At 38.7% G+C, this 17,711-nt stretch overlaps 1 protein-coding gene across 3 annotated transcripts in view; it reads right to left on the reverse strand.

Moving 5' to 3' along the window:
* The window catches only part of CACNB2 (calcium voltage-gated channel auxiliary subunit beta 2), a 111,462-nt gene that overhangs the window by 84,787 nt on the left and 8,964 nt on the right, over positions 1-17,711 (reverse strand). For 2 of the 3 annotated variants that reach the window (XM_059480578.1, XM_059480566.1), the window contains exons 1-2: positions 2,117-2,345; positions 1,159-1,278 (exon numbers count right to left, since the gene is read on the reverse strand). In XM_059480578.1, coding sequence (XP_059336561.1) covers positions 1,159-1,278; positions 2,117-2,185 — 189 coding nt within the window. In that variant the 5' untranslated portion in view covers positions 2,186-2,345. Of the gene's footprint in view, positions 1-1,158; positions 1,279-2,116; positions 2,346-17,711 lie in introns of those variants that run through there. The other variant, XM_059480570.1, reaches the window with a different exon arrangement.

The raw sequence follows: 17,711 nt of genomic DNA on the forward strand, positions 1-17,711 counted from the left end.
TCCTTGCCACACGATCAGCTACAGAACGCAGTGATCTGGACTCACAAATTTCTGAAGAGCCCGTGTAAAACAGGTGGCATAAATGGGCAGAGGTGAAGCTGGCAGTGGAGAATTAAATGGAAATGGAGATGGAAAGGAGATAAAGAATTTTAAAAAACTAAGCAAAATGGAGGAGGGGACTCAGAGAAAGTGAGAAAAAAATATAGACAGGTAGATCTAAGGGGGGATCTCAATGATGTATTTAAATATATTGGAACAAAAAACAGACTTTGGAAAACAGTAATACATTTAAATCTCACAGCTAGCATACCAAAGAAACAAAAATTGGAATGAAGTGATAAATGAATGATAATAAATAAAATGAGCACAATTTTTACAGGTGCAGTATTATTTAAAGATGTAGCAGAAATGAAAGAGAAACAAGCCCAGCAGTTTCACTGCTAAAACCCTAACAATCCTCAATACATCTCATGGAAAATACACAGCAAAAACCTAAAGCTCATTTAGTGTTTTCTTACTACACTGTCACTATCTGCCAGGAGCATGGAGAGAGGAAAAATCTGAAGAAGACCTACAGCAAATGACTCATGGGGTCACTTAACACACAAACTGTAAAGTCAGTGAAGTCTTTAGGAAAAAACCACACTTGTAACAGATTCTCCCTATTTACATATGACTTGTAGGGACTGATTCTTCACTGAAGGGAAATGAACAGGATGTTCAATTGAGGGCTGATTTTTGACACTGTAAAAGCATTGAGTGCCCTGGTATCCACGAGCAAACTTTCAGAAACATCTTCAGTAAGAACTCATAGCATTGACCCTATACACTGCAACAAATGCTTATATTTAATAAAAGAAGAAATGCACACATTTAAATAAGAATGTTCTGAAATACCTAAGTCAGTCAAGTGCCTGTTACACAAAACTGATTCTAAGTGATTTTTCATGGAGCATATATTTTCAGCTGCTGTCTGGAAGGTTTATAAGAGCTCTACACTATATGTTAATACATTAAAAACAGTTTATCACTAATGGATGAGATGACAAAGAATCATGGAATGGTTTGAGTTAGAATGGATCTTAAAAATCATCTAATTTCAACCTCTGCTTTAAAGCCAAGCATTCTATGAGTTTGTAACATGAAACAATACCTTACCTTTGCTTTTTCCAGCTGTGCCTGGGCCTGTCGCTCTGCCTCTCTCCGCACTGCTTCCCTATCTTCTTCCAGAGATACATCTGAATCAGATGGACGGCTGGTGTAGGAGTCCGCCGAACCCTGCCAAAGAAAAGCAAAAATAATGTCACAAGTTCCTTTGATGTTAAAAAAAAAAAAAAAGAAAAAAGGGTAGAAGTGCTTATACACCTTGCCTTTTCTCTTCTGTATCACTGAAAAGAGACTAACTGCCCAAAAGGGAAATTCACTTAGAAGAAATTATATATATGTAAACATTTTCTTCTGCAAACTTTCAAAAAGTGCAGGTGTTTTCTCCAGTGTTTTACTTCCTGCCCTATCTCTGCACTCTTATTTGTGTGCTTTTCAGCAAGCAGAACCAGTTTCTCTGGAGACTTACAGCACTGGTGCAGTGCAGGGCTGAAGGACACACAGCAGCTTCAAGGATGGCTCCATAAAAATTAGAGCTCTAAACAGTGACAGAAATAGCAAACAAACAGAGTTTCTATAATCAAAATGCAAATTTAGTATCAATAATTACCATTACACAATATCAGTGCTAAGAGATTTAATCTCTGCTATGCATTTTTATTTTAGGGCAGCCTCTTTACCTGACACACTTTCCCCATCAAAACAGCAAATGGCTCACATCCATCTCTGCCCCTCAGCAAGACATGCAAATGACCACAAATCAACTTCCAACTAATAAAATCCGTCTGGACTCAACACATGTCCCTGTATCACCACAATGGAAGCAGCCACAATACCAGAACAGCTCTATAAATAATGACAGCTCTGCTTTCCCTCTGCATCTCCCTGCATACAAAATAGAGTTCTGGTAATTCAATCAGAATGAAAACAACTGTCCTCTCCTCACCGCCTTTTTTCTCTCCCTCCTTGCAATATATACAGTATTAGGTGATAAGGAAAACGCAGGGCTTACACAGATATCAGAATTCTTCAGACGTCCTCCTTTGGCTCTTTTCAGAAGCCTGATCCAGGTGGCCTTCATTAGCCAGACAGCTCAGTTACTGTCCGCAGCTGCAGCGCCCGGCACTGATCTCATAAAACATGTGCACACTGAGCACTGCAGAATCACAGCTCCTTTCCTATCCATGCTCTGCCGTGAGAGCCTTCCTTCTCTTCCCTCTGCCTTTCAAGCTTCCAGCCTCACTGCTTCCAAGTATTCTACTGGAATTAAATTCTCAAATTTTCTCATGCCAGTAGGAAAAAATGAAAAAAAAAAAAAAAAAAAAAAAAAACTCCAGAAAATCCAAACCACCTTCAAAAATCTCAACTTCAATGATAAAAACATGAAATAAAACCAGCTTCGGAAATATTGTGAGAGATGCTTCAGCTGATCATAAACTGAGATCGATCACAGAAAAATACCTAGGGCTTTTTCCTTTCTGTTTTGGGGGGCGGATTTGGCTGTTAAAAATAGTGCTTGTAAAAGAACCTTTTAAAATCCTGTGCAAAATGTATTCAGTGACATTTGCAAGTGCAAAGTTCATTTCATCTCTTCCTAGATTGGCTGGGGGTGGGGTAACAGGCTGTTCATACCACTGGGCATGCTCCATATGTGCAGCCTTTTACGCAGATGCTCACATCACACCGGGCTGTTAGCCTATGCCAAATTGCCATTTTACATCTCAAGGGTAAACAGCTGGAAAACGCGAGGTCCCTGTGAAACTGGAAGAGCTGGTACAGTGTTTCATTCCCGTCATGGATGTCTGCTGCCAGACACGTTTCCCTTGGATGCTTGCTCCTGCCACGGAGTGCTGCCCTCCGCTGCAAAGCACTGAGTTCCACTCACATTTCCCTTACAGAAACCAAAAATACGCCTGTTGAGTGGGAATTTAACCCCCTGCTTACTGCGTATGTTTTTCCTGACATTAGCAGAGGAAAGGAGCAAAGAATAACTGCAATATACCACGTAACACACAAATATTAGATCCTAATATGACAAAAGCCAAACAAAACCTTAAATTTCACTATTCTGCTTTTCAGAATCACCCTCTACCCTGAAATAAACTGACATGGGAGTGACATGCTAAGGCAGGTTTCCCTCAAGTGTTTACAATTTACTGACGGACATGCAACAATCTAGGTGAAAAAGATCACTGTAGCTGACTGCAGTGCCCACCTTTGATAGAAATTCAGATGTACAAGAAAAACAGTGAACAAAGACTACAGCTGAGAACAGTGGTCATGTACATGCTGCAGTCTGTCAGCATATCCCAGGAATGATCGAATCCTGCCATGATTTGTGTCTGTGTAACAATGAAAGTGCCCATCACAAGTGATGCAGCAGCCTCCATTTCACCCTTATCAGAGCAAATAACAGTCGTCACTGAACTCACACTTCTAAATAAAGCTACTTTTTAACTTTTCAAATGTTTTACTTTTTTTTCTTTTCTGAAGTCTGTAATAGTTACAGCATAGAACTTAATAAGCTGTCTTTGAACTGACAAAGAAAATTATTCTCCAACGAATATTTTGTTTTTCAGGAGTTCAGATACATCTGCTAAGTTATGGTGATTGTTCAAAACTAAAATGTCTCCTGAGCTAGAGCAATAGGAGCAGAAATCAAACAAAGACACTCCAAGTTTATTGCATTTTTAAAAATATCTTGTCTGCTAAGAAAATATACAGAGGCCCTGTAACATCCTCAAAGCCTGTCAAATTATGCTGTTCTTTACAATTCCCCTTTGCCACAACTTCTGACACAGCTGCCAATAGAAATAGTGGGAAAAGGGGATCATCAATAAGCGGGCAGAAGTTTAGTGCAGAGTTTAAATCCAGTTGTGGCTGACACACCAGTGGCCTGTGGACAAGACCACTGATGCTATCACAGCACTGACGAAAGGTGTGATGAGCTCCCCTGGAGTTCCAGCCCCCAGGACACTCTGTGGTCCCTGGACACTCAATCCTCCTGGGAAAGGGCACACCCAAACCCAAACCCAAACCCTTCCCCAGCAGCATTGTAGCTCCTCTGCTGCCACGAGGAATGGTGCCATAACCAGCAAAAAGCAACACTACTTTTAAGAGGAAAACAAACAAAGCAGCCATTAAGCCCGACAGGAGATCAGGGTGGGCGCTTGCTTCCTACAGCACTTCTGTGGTGAGCACACAATCTTTGACACTGACCAAGCAGCACAACATCACTTTTCCTGTCCCTCATTTTGCTGTGCACAAGGTATGCTACCTAACCAGTCCTCACCCTACCAAAAAAATCATGAAGCACAGTAACATAATTCCTATCTCCCCAAAGGGGGAAAAATGCCTTTTGGGTCAGGCTAAAATTGCTAAAATTTGAATTTCATCTTCCTGGCCACAGAGAACATTTATAGAGCTTGTCATGTCTTGTGTTGGCCACAGCCCCAACACACACCCAAAAAAAATCATGGTGATTCCATTTATTTTAATTATATTGACAAATTGCATTAATCAACCTCAGTATTACATTTATTTTCCCCATGGTACAGACATAGTCATGTAAATTTTCTGTGCAAATGGAAAGCTGGAAGCTTTTTTGCTTTTTGAATATGGAAAAAACTCACAGCTGGATAATACAGGGAAAGGAGGAGCATACAATTGCATTTAATTAAGTGTAAATTGCTGAGTATTTTTATATGAGCTAAGAATGCATTCAATCACATTAGGATGAAAAAAATTATAATGAAACTATAATAGAAATATCTTGACTAGTAAAAAAAAATATGACAAGTGGATGTGCATCTTCCATTAATGACAACCAAGGAAATTACATTTCCTCACTGGGAAAGAGGAAATGATGCTGAAAATTTTTTGGGTTACTCTGGAGAACAGTAAAAATCTTTCCCCAAGAGCTTCTGGAATTCAGTCTTTGTGAAATTCTTCATGTCTCCATCTCCTTCCTTTGCCATATGGAAGAGCTGCAGTAATATCTGTATGTAATATATGCTACTGCAGCCCCCAATTCCTCATCTTTTATGGGAAACTGTCTAATAAAAGTGAGGTAATTCATGTTAATAATTACTCCACCTATTTCTTCTTCTTTTTATTTTATTCCTTACTTTGCAGGTTTACAGGCCCAGTTTGTTTGAAAAATAAATTTCTGTTTTAATAACATGCTTGAAAAATATTCCCAACTTTATTACCACTTATTAGAGTAGCTTCTATGAGCTATTCTTCTAGTGCAAGCTCATACTTTTCACTCTGCTAGTGGTCGTATGTGATCATATTTGAGTTCTTTTTCCTTCAAGACAATAAATGTCTGATGTTTTTAGCACTGTAGAAGTGTGACATCTTTAGGAGACTGGGTCCCGCAAGTGAAAGGGTTTTTTTTATATTATTTCTGTTTACTTGCAGGTAGAAACTATTTAGGTAAATTCAGTAGTGCCTCTAGATCTCTTATTTTTCTTGTTGGTTTTCTGTATCCATGCTTAACTTTCATCAGCACAGCTGGAGCTTAAGTACAGATTTTGATGGATAAATTCTCCTTGGGTTAATACAGCCATCACTACTCTCACCAATTCAGCTGTGGCCTCTATATAGTGTTTTGCCTTTAAAGAATAAAAAACAATCTGAGTACCATGACTAACTTGAACAGGGTAATCCAGTTAGGAATTAGATATCATTAGAGCAGATCATTTTCCAGATTACTGAAAATTCGGAAGTAATTATCTTCTTAGATCAACCAAGTTCCTTCAAGTAAAGACTTTTAACATTATTATTTATTAAATGAAGGCAGGAAGCAGTGAGCAAACATGCATGGAGATTTTACTAGGAATAAGGAAATATATGTGACTGCACACGTATATAAAACCCCTAATTTATAGCAGTGGGGTCTTCTCTAAGATGTATTTTTCATCTTTTCATTCACTTGATGCTAATGAGACTTTTAAATCCAAAAGGAGAAATTACTTTTTGTCTTCATTTGATTTATACTTTGAATATGGAAAGCTCAGGCCTGACTGTGCCAGTAAGAGGAACAAATCACTTCAATATTCAGAATTTATAAAGAGATATTGTTAACTGCTTATGTTCTTATCCTGTGGCAGCAGTAAGAATGGCACCACACGTCCCACTAGGACATGATTTGAGGTAGTATATAATGTCCTTGTGATATGCAACTCCTCGATTGCTATGAACTACAGTAAAGAAAAAGAGTTATTTCCATAAAATGTTTATTACTCTTAAAATCTTTTGAAATTGATTCAGAACAAAGGCAAAATGTGGAATGTCAAAGTTTAGTATGAAGTCAAACTGCTGACATTGGCACATCATAATATACCAGGGAATACACATTGTTGTTTCACCCTAAACTGATCAACCTGAAAAATACAGTCAGAAGTCAGAAGCTCTCCCACAAAGGCACCATGAGTAGAGGGGACCTCAGTTTGGCAGAGGGACCACAGGTGGTGAACGTGAAAATTTCTTATCCATGAAGTTTTGTCCAGATATCTAAACAATGTCATTGATTTGAATTATGTTAAAGAAAACACAAAATGCTGCTCTGATAGTATTAAATAATATTATATGGATGTTATTATTTGAGTGTAGAATTTATAGAAAGACCAAATTTAATTCAATTAATTTTTTGCAAGGTATATTTGAAGTGTATGAAAAACTGCAGGAATACCTTTTAGCAAAGCAAAAAGGAGAGTTCACGTTTTCTTTAAGGCACTATCAAACAGGAATTGTTAATTTCTTGTGTATGGGTCATGGATGCTTCACACACAGGCAAAGTCTACTCCTGATGTCCTCCCTGGTTCTTGGCATGCACCTTGCAGTGCAGTGCCACAAAATCTACATGTAAATAGACAATTATAATCCAAGGAGGGCTACCAGCTCCTACCACAGGCATTGAAATACTCAATGTTTGCATTTAAAAACCCAACAATGTTGATTAGAATGTTTTTCTTGCTCTTTAGAGCTTACGTGGCATTGCTATGGCATCTACCATGGGAGATGTTCAAATCACAGGACTGGAATTTCAGAACAGCTGGGAGCTTTAGGGTGGCAATGTGATTAAAAAGGAGATTATATAGGAAATCAGTCTTTTCTTTACCCTTAACATGACTTTGGCAAGCTTGATGGCAGCATCCAGCTCTCTATTAACAGGTTTGCAAGGCATTACTAATCTAATCAACAGCTGCCTGAAAGCAGAGTTTTTTTAAACAGCTTTTAGGTTTGCAGAAGACTAGATTTTGGCATTCAGGAACCAGGTAAACAACTGGACCAGGTACTTTATCAGGAAAAACCAAAACAACAAAACCAAAATAACCCCCCACACATTTGCACTCACATTTCATTGTATTAGCCTAAATGTTTGCTTCTATGTTGTTTCACTAAGAAAAAGTGAAATGGGCAGGTATTTTTAGAGGAATGATGGTCTTTTCATGGAGACCCCTCAGAAAATCTTTGAAAATATGCAAAAAGGCAGCTGCAGAACTCAGCCTAGTTAGCAAACAGATATGAGTCCTCATAGTCAGAGCTGAACTTTTCCCAAATCTGTGGGATGCTCTGGTGTGTTAGTTTACCTGTTTTCCAAAAAACATCTAAGATATAAGACTCCTTGAGACCATATTGTGCTTGGCACTGCACAGTCACAAAGTGAATGACAAACACTGGCTAAACGAGCTTGCAATCTAAGGCTGAGAGAATATGAGCAGAAAAAACCAACAAAGGAGTAACAAAAGGATCAAGGTAGCAATGCAATAGAAAATAAAGCATTTTTAAATACTGGATATCAGCATTATGACTCATCTCTTGCATAACCACAGTGGGTTGTTCTTTAAGTAAGTTTTGTATATGTATTATGGCAGAGATTAGTTCCATGAAAGCCTCTGAAGGAGGATAATCTGGTAGCTCTGTGTATTCTGACAGAGAGAGTCTCACATTTATGAAATAAGAGAAAGGGATTTTGAGGAAGAGGACAATGACAGAAATAGAAGGTGGTCTCTAAATTCATTTTTAAAAAAAGCTTTATCAATAATATAATCTCATAATTAAGAACTTTAAAAAATAAAATAGAAACATCCTACAAATTAAAGAAAAATAAATGAAATTTGATGTTTTGAGACAGTTAATTGACTCTAGAGAATGGCACTAAACTAATAATGATTTTGAGCTACAGAGAAAAGTCAGAGCAGTGACAGAACTAAAATGTTGCCAGTGGAATGACTTGGAGACAGGTGTCAAAGGAAGAAGAATACACCAAGGAAATGATTGCAAGCAGCATGAACCTAAATCATCTCTCTTTTGTTTTAGACTGTCAGCACACACATGGATATTAACAAAGACTGATTGACTCATGGCAACTTTTGAAAACTCTGGTTACTTGATTGTATGTTTAAGATCTTAGGTGAAGGTAAATCAGATTTCTTAATAACAACAAGCTGACCTGTGGTGCTGTTAATTAGTGCAGAAGGGCTTAAAAATTAACGGTTTTAAGAAAAAATGGAAATATAACTTTTGACTGTATTTATTAATAAGCAGCAAATATCATGAAGAAAGGATTCTGAATTGCAGAAAAACAACTCAGAAAGAAAAGAATTTACAATATAAAATGGTATTTATCTGATATAACAGCACAGACAGAAAGACAAAGATTGGGTCAGCCACGAAATTAAAAGTGGACAGTAAAAAAGAGGAAAAATGGAAAACACATCTGGGGTGTCAACAAAAAACCAGAAAGCTAGAAAAGGAAAGAATTTGCAGGAAAGCATGGCAACCATCATCCCAATTTGTCTCAGCTCAGTTAAAAGTGCCAATTTAGATTCTGTGTTCCAGATCGTCAGTATATTTTTATCTGGGATTTTGGTTCAAGTCATTAAGAATTTCTGCATACTTAAAAATAGCTTCCTTGAAAATTCAACATGAAATTCTGTTACCAGTGGAGAATTCTGAAGGAAAAAAAGACTATTTCCCTTGAATTTTATTTTTGATCTCCATACATACAGGCCTTACCTGGTTTTCAAATCTAACATTTTTAATCTACTCCAGATAAAAAAATGGAAGGTTTGGGGGCTTACTTTTTTATTCATTTTTCACCTTATTAAAAACGGTGACGTTAAGTATATGCAATGAACTCTTATGTATTTTACTATTTCACAGAATCATAAAATGTCTCGGATTGAAAGAGACCCAAAAGGATCAAGTCCAACTCTTGGTCCTTCAAGAGACCATCCCCAAGAATTACAACATTTGTTTGTGAGCATTTTCCAAACTCTCCTTGAGCTCTGTCAGGCTTTGTGCTTTGACCACTTCCCTGAGGAGCTGTTCCAGTGCCCAACCACCCTCTGGGTGAAGAAGCTTTTCCTGACATCCAGCCTGAACTTCCCTGAGTCAGCTTCAGGTTATTCCCTTGGGTCCTGCCACTGGGCAAGACAGAGAAAAGATCAGTGTCTTCCCCTCTGCTTCCTCCCACAAGGAAATTGTAATTGGAATTGCAATGAGGTCTCCCCTCAATGTCCTCCTGGTTCAACAGACCAAGTGACTCCAGCTGCTCCTCATAGAGCTTCCCTCCAGACCCTTCACCATCTTTGCTGCCGTCCTATGGACACTCTAACAGTTTAATGTCTTTTTTATATTGTGGCATCCAAAACTGCCCCCAGCACTCAGGGTGAGGATGCCCCAGAGCAGAGCAGAGCAGAGCAGAGCAGGACAATCCCTCCCTTGCCCTGCTGGCCATGCTGTGCCTGATGCCCCCCAGGACAGGGTTGGCCCTCCTGGCTGCCAGGGCACTGCTGGCTCAGGTTCAGCTTGCCATGGGCCAAGACCCCCAGGTCCCTTTCCACGGCTCTGCTCTCCAGCATCTCATTCCCCAGTCTGTCTGTACATCCAGGGTTGCCCCATCCCAGGTGCAGAATCCAGCACTTTCCCTTGTTGAATTTCATTTGATTGGTGATTGTCCAGCCCTCTGATTTAACAACATCTCTCTGCAGGGCATCTATGCCTTGAAGGGAGCCAACAGCTCATCCCAATTTATTGTCATCACCAAACTTCTTCAGTATATCACTATGTCTTGTGTCCAAGTCATTTATGAAGATGTTGAAGAGAACTGCTTTTAAGATGGAGCCCTGTAAAACCTCAGAATCCCACTAGATTCCAGAATCCCATAAGATCCCCAGTCCGATGTCACTCCATTCTCTGTAACCCTTTGTGCCTGACCCATGAGCCAGCTGCTCACCCATCACAGGATGTGTTCATCCAGCTGTGAGCTGGACATCTTGTGCAGAAGGGCTCTGTGAGAGGATTGAAAGCTTTACTGAAATCCAAAAAGATTCTATCAACTGGCTCCCCTTGACCAACTGGGTGGATTATATTGTCATAAAAGGAAAATAAGTCTGTCAAGCGGGACCTTCTCCTCAAGAAGTGGTCTGGCTGTGACCAACAATGCATTGTCTTTTAGGTGGTTTTCAGTAACTCCCAGAACAATATTCACCATAATTTTATCAGTCATTGAAGAGTCAACTGAGTCCTCTCCAGATCACCAAGACTGTTCAAAAATCATTGAGAGAGGTCTTGCAATGACATCGGCCAGCTCTTTGAGGACTCTAATAATCTCATCAAGCCCCACTGAGTGACAGGCAGAAAATCCTGCACAAATTTGGAGCTGACTGGAAGTTTATCATTCTCACAGTCATGGTCCATCCATGCTCAGGGCTCTGGGACCCTCAAAGCCCATCCAAAATGTTGAAGCAAAGAAAGCATTAAATAACTCTGCTTTTCCTATGTCCCTGTTTGTGAGGTGACCATACTCATCAAGTAACAGGTCAAAGGTATTACTGGACTGCCTCTTTAAAAATACTTTCTATTGCCCCCCACAGTAGTGGGTAACTTCAACTCTAATTGAGCTTCATCTGCATGAGTTTTCTCTCTGCTGTCTCTGCAGTTGTCCCATGTCACCCAACCTTTCTTCCACCGTCTTTTTTTTGCCTTAGCTCCAGAAGAAGATCCTACTCAGCCAACCCTGCCATCTCTCTTGCCTGGTGGACCTCTGACATTTTGAAATTGCCCACTCCTGTGCCATTAAGAGGTGGGGCTGAAAGAGCAGCCAGCACTGATGGAGCCCAACATCCTCAGCAGTATTTTCCCAGGAACCTTATTCACCAGTTCCCTGAGCAGCCTGAAGTCTGGTCCCCTCATATCTAGCATATCTAGAGTTGAAGATTTGCTGGCAGTTTTCCACCTGTCACCTGAGTTTTTAAACTCAACTGCTCCATGGTCTCAGTCACCAAAAAGGTAATCAAAAACCACTTCATGAGATCCTCTTGCTAGCAAGCATCGAATCAAGGAGGGCATCTTTCCCAGCCAGCTCCCTTAGTCCCTGTCATGAAGTCATCATCCAAATGTTTTAGGGATCTTCTGGACCTGGTTTTGCTAGCTTTGTAGTGATCCCAGTTAACATTTGGCAAACTGAAGTCCCCCATAAGGACAAGGATGGATGATTTAGAACCATCCCTTAATTGTTTAAAGAATAATTCATCGGTGTCATCATCCTAGCTGAGTGCCCTATAGAAGACTCTCACAATGATATCTGCTTTTTTTGTTTGTCCCTTAATCCTTAACTAGGGGCTCTCAACTGTCCCAATGACAACTTCAAGTTCCAGCACTAAAACTTTGTCAGTTTTCAAAGGTAACAACTGCTTTTATACATACTTCTGCTTGCTAGCCTTCACTTTTATACCATAAATACAGTTTTTGTCTGTTTAAATAAATATCTTTTTTGCCATCTCTTAATGAGTTAGTCTGACAATCATACACTCTGAAGATACTGCTGTCATACACTAGTTGTCTACTGATAAGTTTATTTTCCAGATCATCTGCTACTGAAATTTTGATTTTCTCGTCATGTTAACAACATTCTCTTGTTAACAACATTCAATGACCGTCTTGACCTAGAACACTGTCATTTGCTCACCACTTAGATTAGGAAAGGTTTTCTCACCAAGACCTCTGATAAACTGTGCATATGAAGACTAAGGAATTAATTAAATTTCCCTCACCCAGGCTCACTGAAACCTCAAGCCCTTAAAACAGATGTTCATTTGTGATTCAGCCCAGGTATCTCTTGCAGACACAATGACCCTTTAGCACCTGCAGCCTTCCTCTCTTTGATACCACCAGAAACACCAAGTAAGCAGTTTTGCACTGTCTGGCATCATTTATTTCAGGATATAAACACAACAAAAAATACATCCTCATTAATGGGCTTAATCTAAGCCCAGTTTCTGAGAGTGCCAAAACCACATGAGTCTTTGTGGTTTTAAGTTAGTCCTTTGCTTCAGTCTTCATCCCCATAGATTCCTTGAAGAATAACAGGACTGTTTCTTTGTTCCCATTACCTACCCACAGGTCTAGCACGAAACAAAGCAAACTACTTGGGATCTTACCAAGAGGACGAGGCTCCTTTTTCACTATTTACACATTACAATTACTCTCATCTGATTTCAAAAACACAACAGTATGCAGTACTTTGAATAAATGAAAATATCTCTGGAAAGACCTTTTGTACCTCTTGTCTATCACCTATCAAAATAATCTTGAAAAATTCCCTTTCTCCAGCATAGACTTTCATAGTTTTTGTTCTAAACCAAAAATACTTCAGTTAATGGATAGATTGCATGATGCCAACTGTTCACATCCATTGGCTCATTTAGATTTGTCTCAAAAAGCCACCTGACCTAGTGCATCCACACAGAATGGATGAGGATATCAAGCTAAAGGAAGCAATAAATGATTCTCCCATCCCCATCTATGGCTGTCACTGCTTGCACAGCTCCACCAACTGTCCTCTGAAAGAAGGAGAGTGAAACAGTTTGTGATTCTGAATCTGATCATTTTTAGAGCACTATCCCCATCTCTTTACTAAGAAATAAGACTGAGGGCTCTGCATGTTATTGTCCCTGTTTTCCAAGCGCAAGACAATGCAAGAATGTGGAGAGTATATACTATACTTGTTTACAACAAAAAATAATAGAAGTTTCTAGGAAACCATCTGATAGTATAAAATATACAATACTGAATAAATCTAAGTGTATTTTCTCATAGATAAAACAGATTTTGTACTATGGGTTTATGCTAACACTAGAAATAAGACTGCTTAAATGAAGATGTGAGAGTTAAAAGGGCAAGGTATGTTTTAGACAACATGGAAACAGAAACGTGCTTGCTGATGAAGATGGTGCTAACCTGATTAGGTTAGATGCTAACCTGAAAATAAATAAAATATAAATGAATTGCAAAAGAAAAATTCAAGGAAATCATAAAAGCAAAAGGTGAATAATTTTATAATTCAGTGCTGAAGTATTTTTCTGTGTTCTGGGACATTCACAGGTTGGAAAAATAGAACAGATATTTTCCAGGATAACAACTGAACTCAGGTTTCTAAAATTATTGCAACCTAGAAGACCAAGCATTTTCAGACATAGGAGAAACATCAGGAACATTCTTTCTGCTTCAGAACAGACTTTGCCTGGGTCAGTTACATCATATCCCTCACTGAGCCATTTCCTCTTCTAGAGGATATAACACTGGTTTTCTTTCATCTATTGTTGCAATACTGAATACTGGCAGACAATACACGTTTGATTGCCCTGCCACACACACCTCTGAGGAGCCCAGCTCCTTGCTGTTAATAACCTCCTTGTGGATGCTGAGGGATCTCGACTCTGGGCTGTGCAAGCCCCATTCCCTCAGGCTGTATCTGCAAGTCAAGTGATCCAGCTGCAACCATCCTGAATCATCCTCTCAGATTTATTCACATCTTTCTGTTGGGGCACTAAAGCTAGTCACAGTCAAGCAGCTATGTTCTAATGAATGCTGTGATCATCTCCCTGGATAGAGTGCCTGTACTACTTCTCGTGAGTTTGGGATTTCAAAAGAATCTGCAACAAGAAATACAATGGAATTCTTTTTAAAAAGAGACAATATACACATTTGGCAAAACATCGTTTTCAGATTTGCTGTGCAACAGTAAACTTGTTCAAAAATTTTAAGGCAAGCAGTATCTCACTTTGTTGTAAAGTGACATTATTAATATGCTACCAGGATCAAAAAATGCGTAAAATCCCTCAGATAAAGAGATTTACCCTTGCAAGTTTCTGGTTAAAAATGAGTCTCCAGCTACTGCAGTGATGAAAAGACACAAGAATAGAAACTCCAGTTCTGCAAGTCTTAAGGTCTCAAAGTATGTTATGCTAACTTTCATCAAAGAAATGCAAACAATCCTATGTCATCCCAAACAATTTGTTTCCTTCAGGAACTCCACAGGCTAGAGGCTGCTTTTTTTCCTCTCTGATCCATTGTTTAGAAATGAAATAAATTTTCTCCTTAAACTCATACAGTTATGCTCAGCTAAAAGTTCTGTTTCTTCCAGTTTACAAGGGAATCGGTTTCTGCTTGAAGAATTACCACCCAAAAGTATCATGTGTCCTCTGCTGCTGTCACTGCTGAATTCCCACTGAACAACAGGAATATGACAAAGGTGGCTCTGAGATTGCCATTCTGCTGTGCTAATTAGGAAAGCAAGTTGTATTTGGATGAGAGTCCTACAGATAGAGTGAACAAGGAGCAGCCAAATGTAGGTAGGTGAATGATGGGCATCATTCAGATTATCCAGAGGATGAGCACCATGACAAAGAAGGACAAAACTTCAAGAGGAGAAATATCAGGGTAATAGGAGAGAAATATGAGAGAGTATTTCAAGCATGTAAGAGATGGATGGCAGGCCAATGAGCATTTTCTGAACTTTTGCTAGTTCTTGCCACTCTCCAGTTTAGCAGCAGAGATCACAAAAGCAGAAAGGTATCTTTTCTAGGATGAAAAATACTGTATAAAAATACCAAAACCCAAAAAAATTGCCTCAATGTTATTTGGGCTCATATGCCTGGCTTGAAACGGATAGTTTGTAAGCTACTCTCTTCCTTTTGCCTATTTTTAACAATAGAAATTTTTACAACATTTAATCACCTCTGTACTCTATGAAGCTTTCCATTAAAATAATATTTTATTAGCCAATAATTACCCAGTCGTTCTAGGCTTCTGAATTGAAGCACACAAGTAGAAAGCTGATTCCACAACTGGTTTTTTTTTCTGCTTACAAGCATTCAACAGGTGCTCTGTGTTCATTTTGATTTACATGAAGTCAGTCCCCAAAGTGTGCACAGGCAGGCAAAAAATTTAAAAATGCTAAAAAACCCAAGATGCATCACCTCTCCTAGGTCACACCTATGGCCCATTCAGTAGAGTGTATATGCACTGCTAAACCACATTGTACTCAAAACCCCTCAAACATTCTCTAGACATAATGCTAGATTCCCTGGTCAGCTAAAAGTCATAAGTCATCACTAAATTCAATACTTCAAGAAATCCTCTTGGCTGTCAAGAGGAATTCTCAATATTATGCCAGCTAAACTCAATTTTGGAGGAAAAAAAAAGGATTTTGTATCTTATTTATTCTTTTTGTTTTAATTTTACATTTATTCTTAACTGATTTCAATTAGTCTGAAACATTTCTTTCCAATACAAAATATTGAAAAATTTTATTTAAGTTAACCAGAATGTCATTCTTGATTTGCACTGCTCTCCTTCCATTATTCCTTCTGTAAGAGTTATTCCATTTATGATCATCAATAATTCATACAGTTATCATCTCCCTTCCTGTTCAAAGTTTTTAACTTTACAATGCTTAAAAAAGAATCATGGCTTATTGTTTCCTTCATCATGCAGAAGAAAAGGAAACGCTTGTTGCTGAAGCTGGCACAGTAACACAAGTGTGCTCTTTTATAACTTCTCATGTTTTGTCAGTTGTCTGCAAACCTGGATCATTTCATGATTTGAGAGGGTGTCAGTATTTTTCATTCCTGTTAATTTTCAAAATCATCATAGTCTATGATTTCCCTAGCAGTTCCTTCTTGCTTCCTCTCTTGATTGTGCTAAAACAGACCTTATTGAAGTTGAATAGCATTGCATTCACATCATAAAATCTACCGGAGAAGCACAAGGGCAACACTTTCAATTGTTACAGGTCAAGCTGATCCACAAAACATGTTGTATAACTGGCAGGACTAATCTCTCCCACCACACTTACAGACACAGATGTCCAAGTTTATTTAAAATAACCCTAAAGAAAACAGGAAAATTTGCAGTGTTTGGAATTTTTAAAAATGTATGCATTTCCCTGGGAGGCATTTTATTACAGGAATATATCAAAATTTATTCCTGTGGTGACAAGTCAAAAACAGCTATAGGAAACGGTATCAGCTGAATTATGTCTTGTCCCTCAGCACACCAGGACAGTCCCAACCAGACCATTCCCCAGATTATCTTGCCTGCAAATTCCACTGAACCTCTGGATCCAAAGTGATGACAGCATTAAAAAGACATGACTGAACTGAATTATTAATTTTTCCTTACAAATCTATGTTCCTGGCAGGAGAGGAGAGAGATAACATTCATGCATGCAAAGGAAACCTCCCAGAAGACAAAGCAGCTTAATTTACCAGGAAATAGGTGTATGTGGTGGTTATTTAAAAGAAATGAAGTATTTTCCCAATGTCACGTTCAAGTGAAATGTCCACCAGCAAAATCAAAATTTCACATATGGTACTAAGGTCTTGTACAGGGAATCTTATGATTCCACTTAAGCATGACTGAAGGCCACCCATGTTCCTGCCAGGATGTCTATAATGAATAACAGAATTACAGCACACAATTTGAATTATTCCATTTTAGAAGGAATTAAGGGAAACAACACAACTTTCCTAAATATATGAGGAGACATATGATAAATTGACTATATTTGAGCAACAATCTAATGCCTCTTTCATATCTCACTTTATAGATATTATCCCATACTTACATGGAATCCAGATGAAGGCAAAACAACCACAGTGAATTAAAGATTAAAGGCCTAAAATTTCAGAATTGTGATGGGCATCCTTCACTAACAGGAACTAAATCAGTTGCTGGGCAACTGCTGGACATGATGACAATTTCTAAGAGTGAGTCTTGACTTACGAAGTAAAAACATGGGGATTCTTCCTTTGTGCCCTGAAGATTTTTATATAGTCTGCATTCTCTCAGTGGAATCAAAGAAAAGAAGGAGACTGGTGAGAGGACATGTGGAGGAAAGGACATCTAGTCCAACCTCCTGCTCAAGAGTAAGCAGCATATTCAAAACCACAGCAGATTGCTCAGGACCTTGTCTAGCTGAGGTCTAATCTCCATGGATTAAAATTCTGCAGCTTTACAAAGGGTTTTAGTCTTCAATCTCCTACACCAAACAGAAGTGTAAAGAAGTTCTAGGAGTAATTACATCTTAGGATAATAAACTATGAAGTTTGACATTTAGCCTCAAAAATTAGCCAGCTGATCTGCCTCTACAAGCAGATAGAAACAATTCTATGAAGATATGCAAAAGTCAATTTTAGTAAAGCCCACTTCTGCACATATAATAAACTTCAGTTACCTCCAGGGAAGTAAACTAAGTTTGTAATTTCCTTTCAGACAAATATACTTCATGAAAAGACATGTACAGATCTTTT

This window comes from Ammospiza nelsoni, chromosome 1, assembly GCF_027579445.1.
Source record: "Ammospiza nelsoni isolate bAmmNel1 chromosome 1, bAmmNel1.pri, whole genome shotgun sequence".
Lineage (NCBI taxonomy): Eukaryota > Metazoa > Chordata > Aves > Passeriformes > Passerellidae > Ammospiza > Ammospiza nelsoni.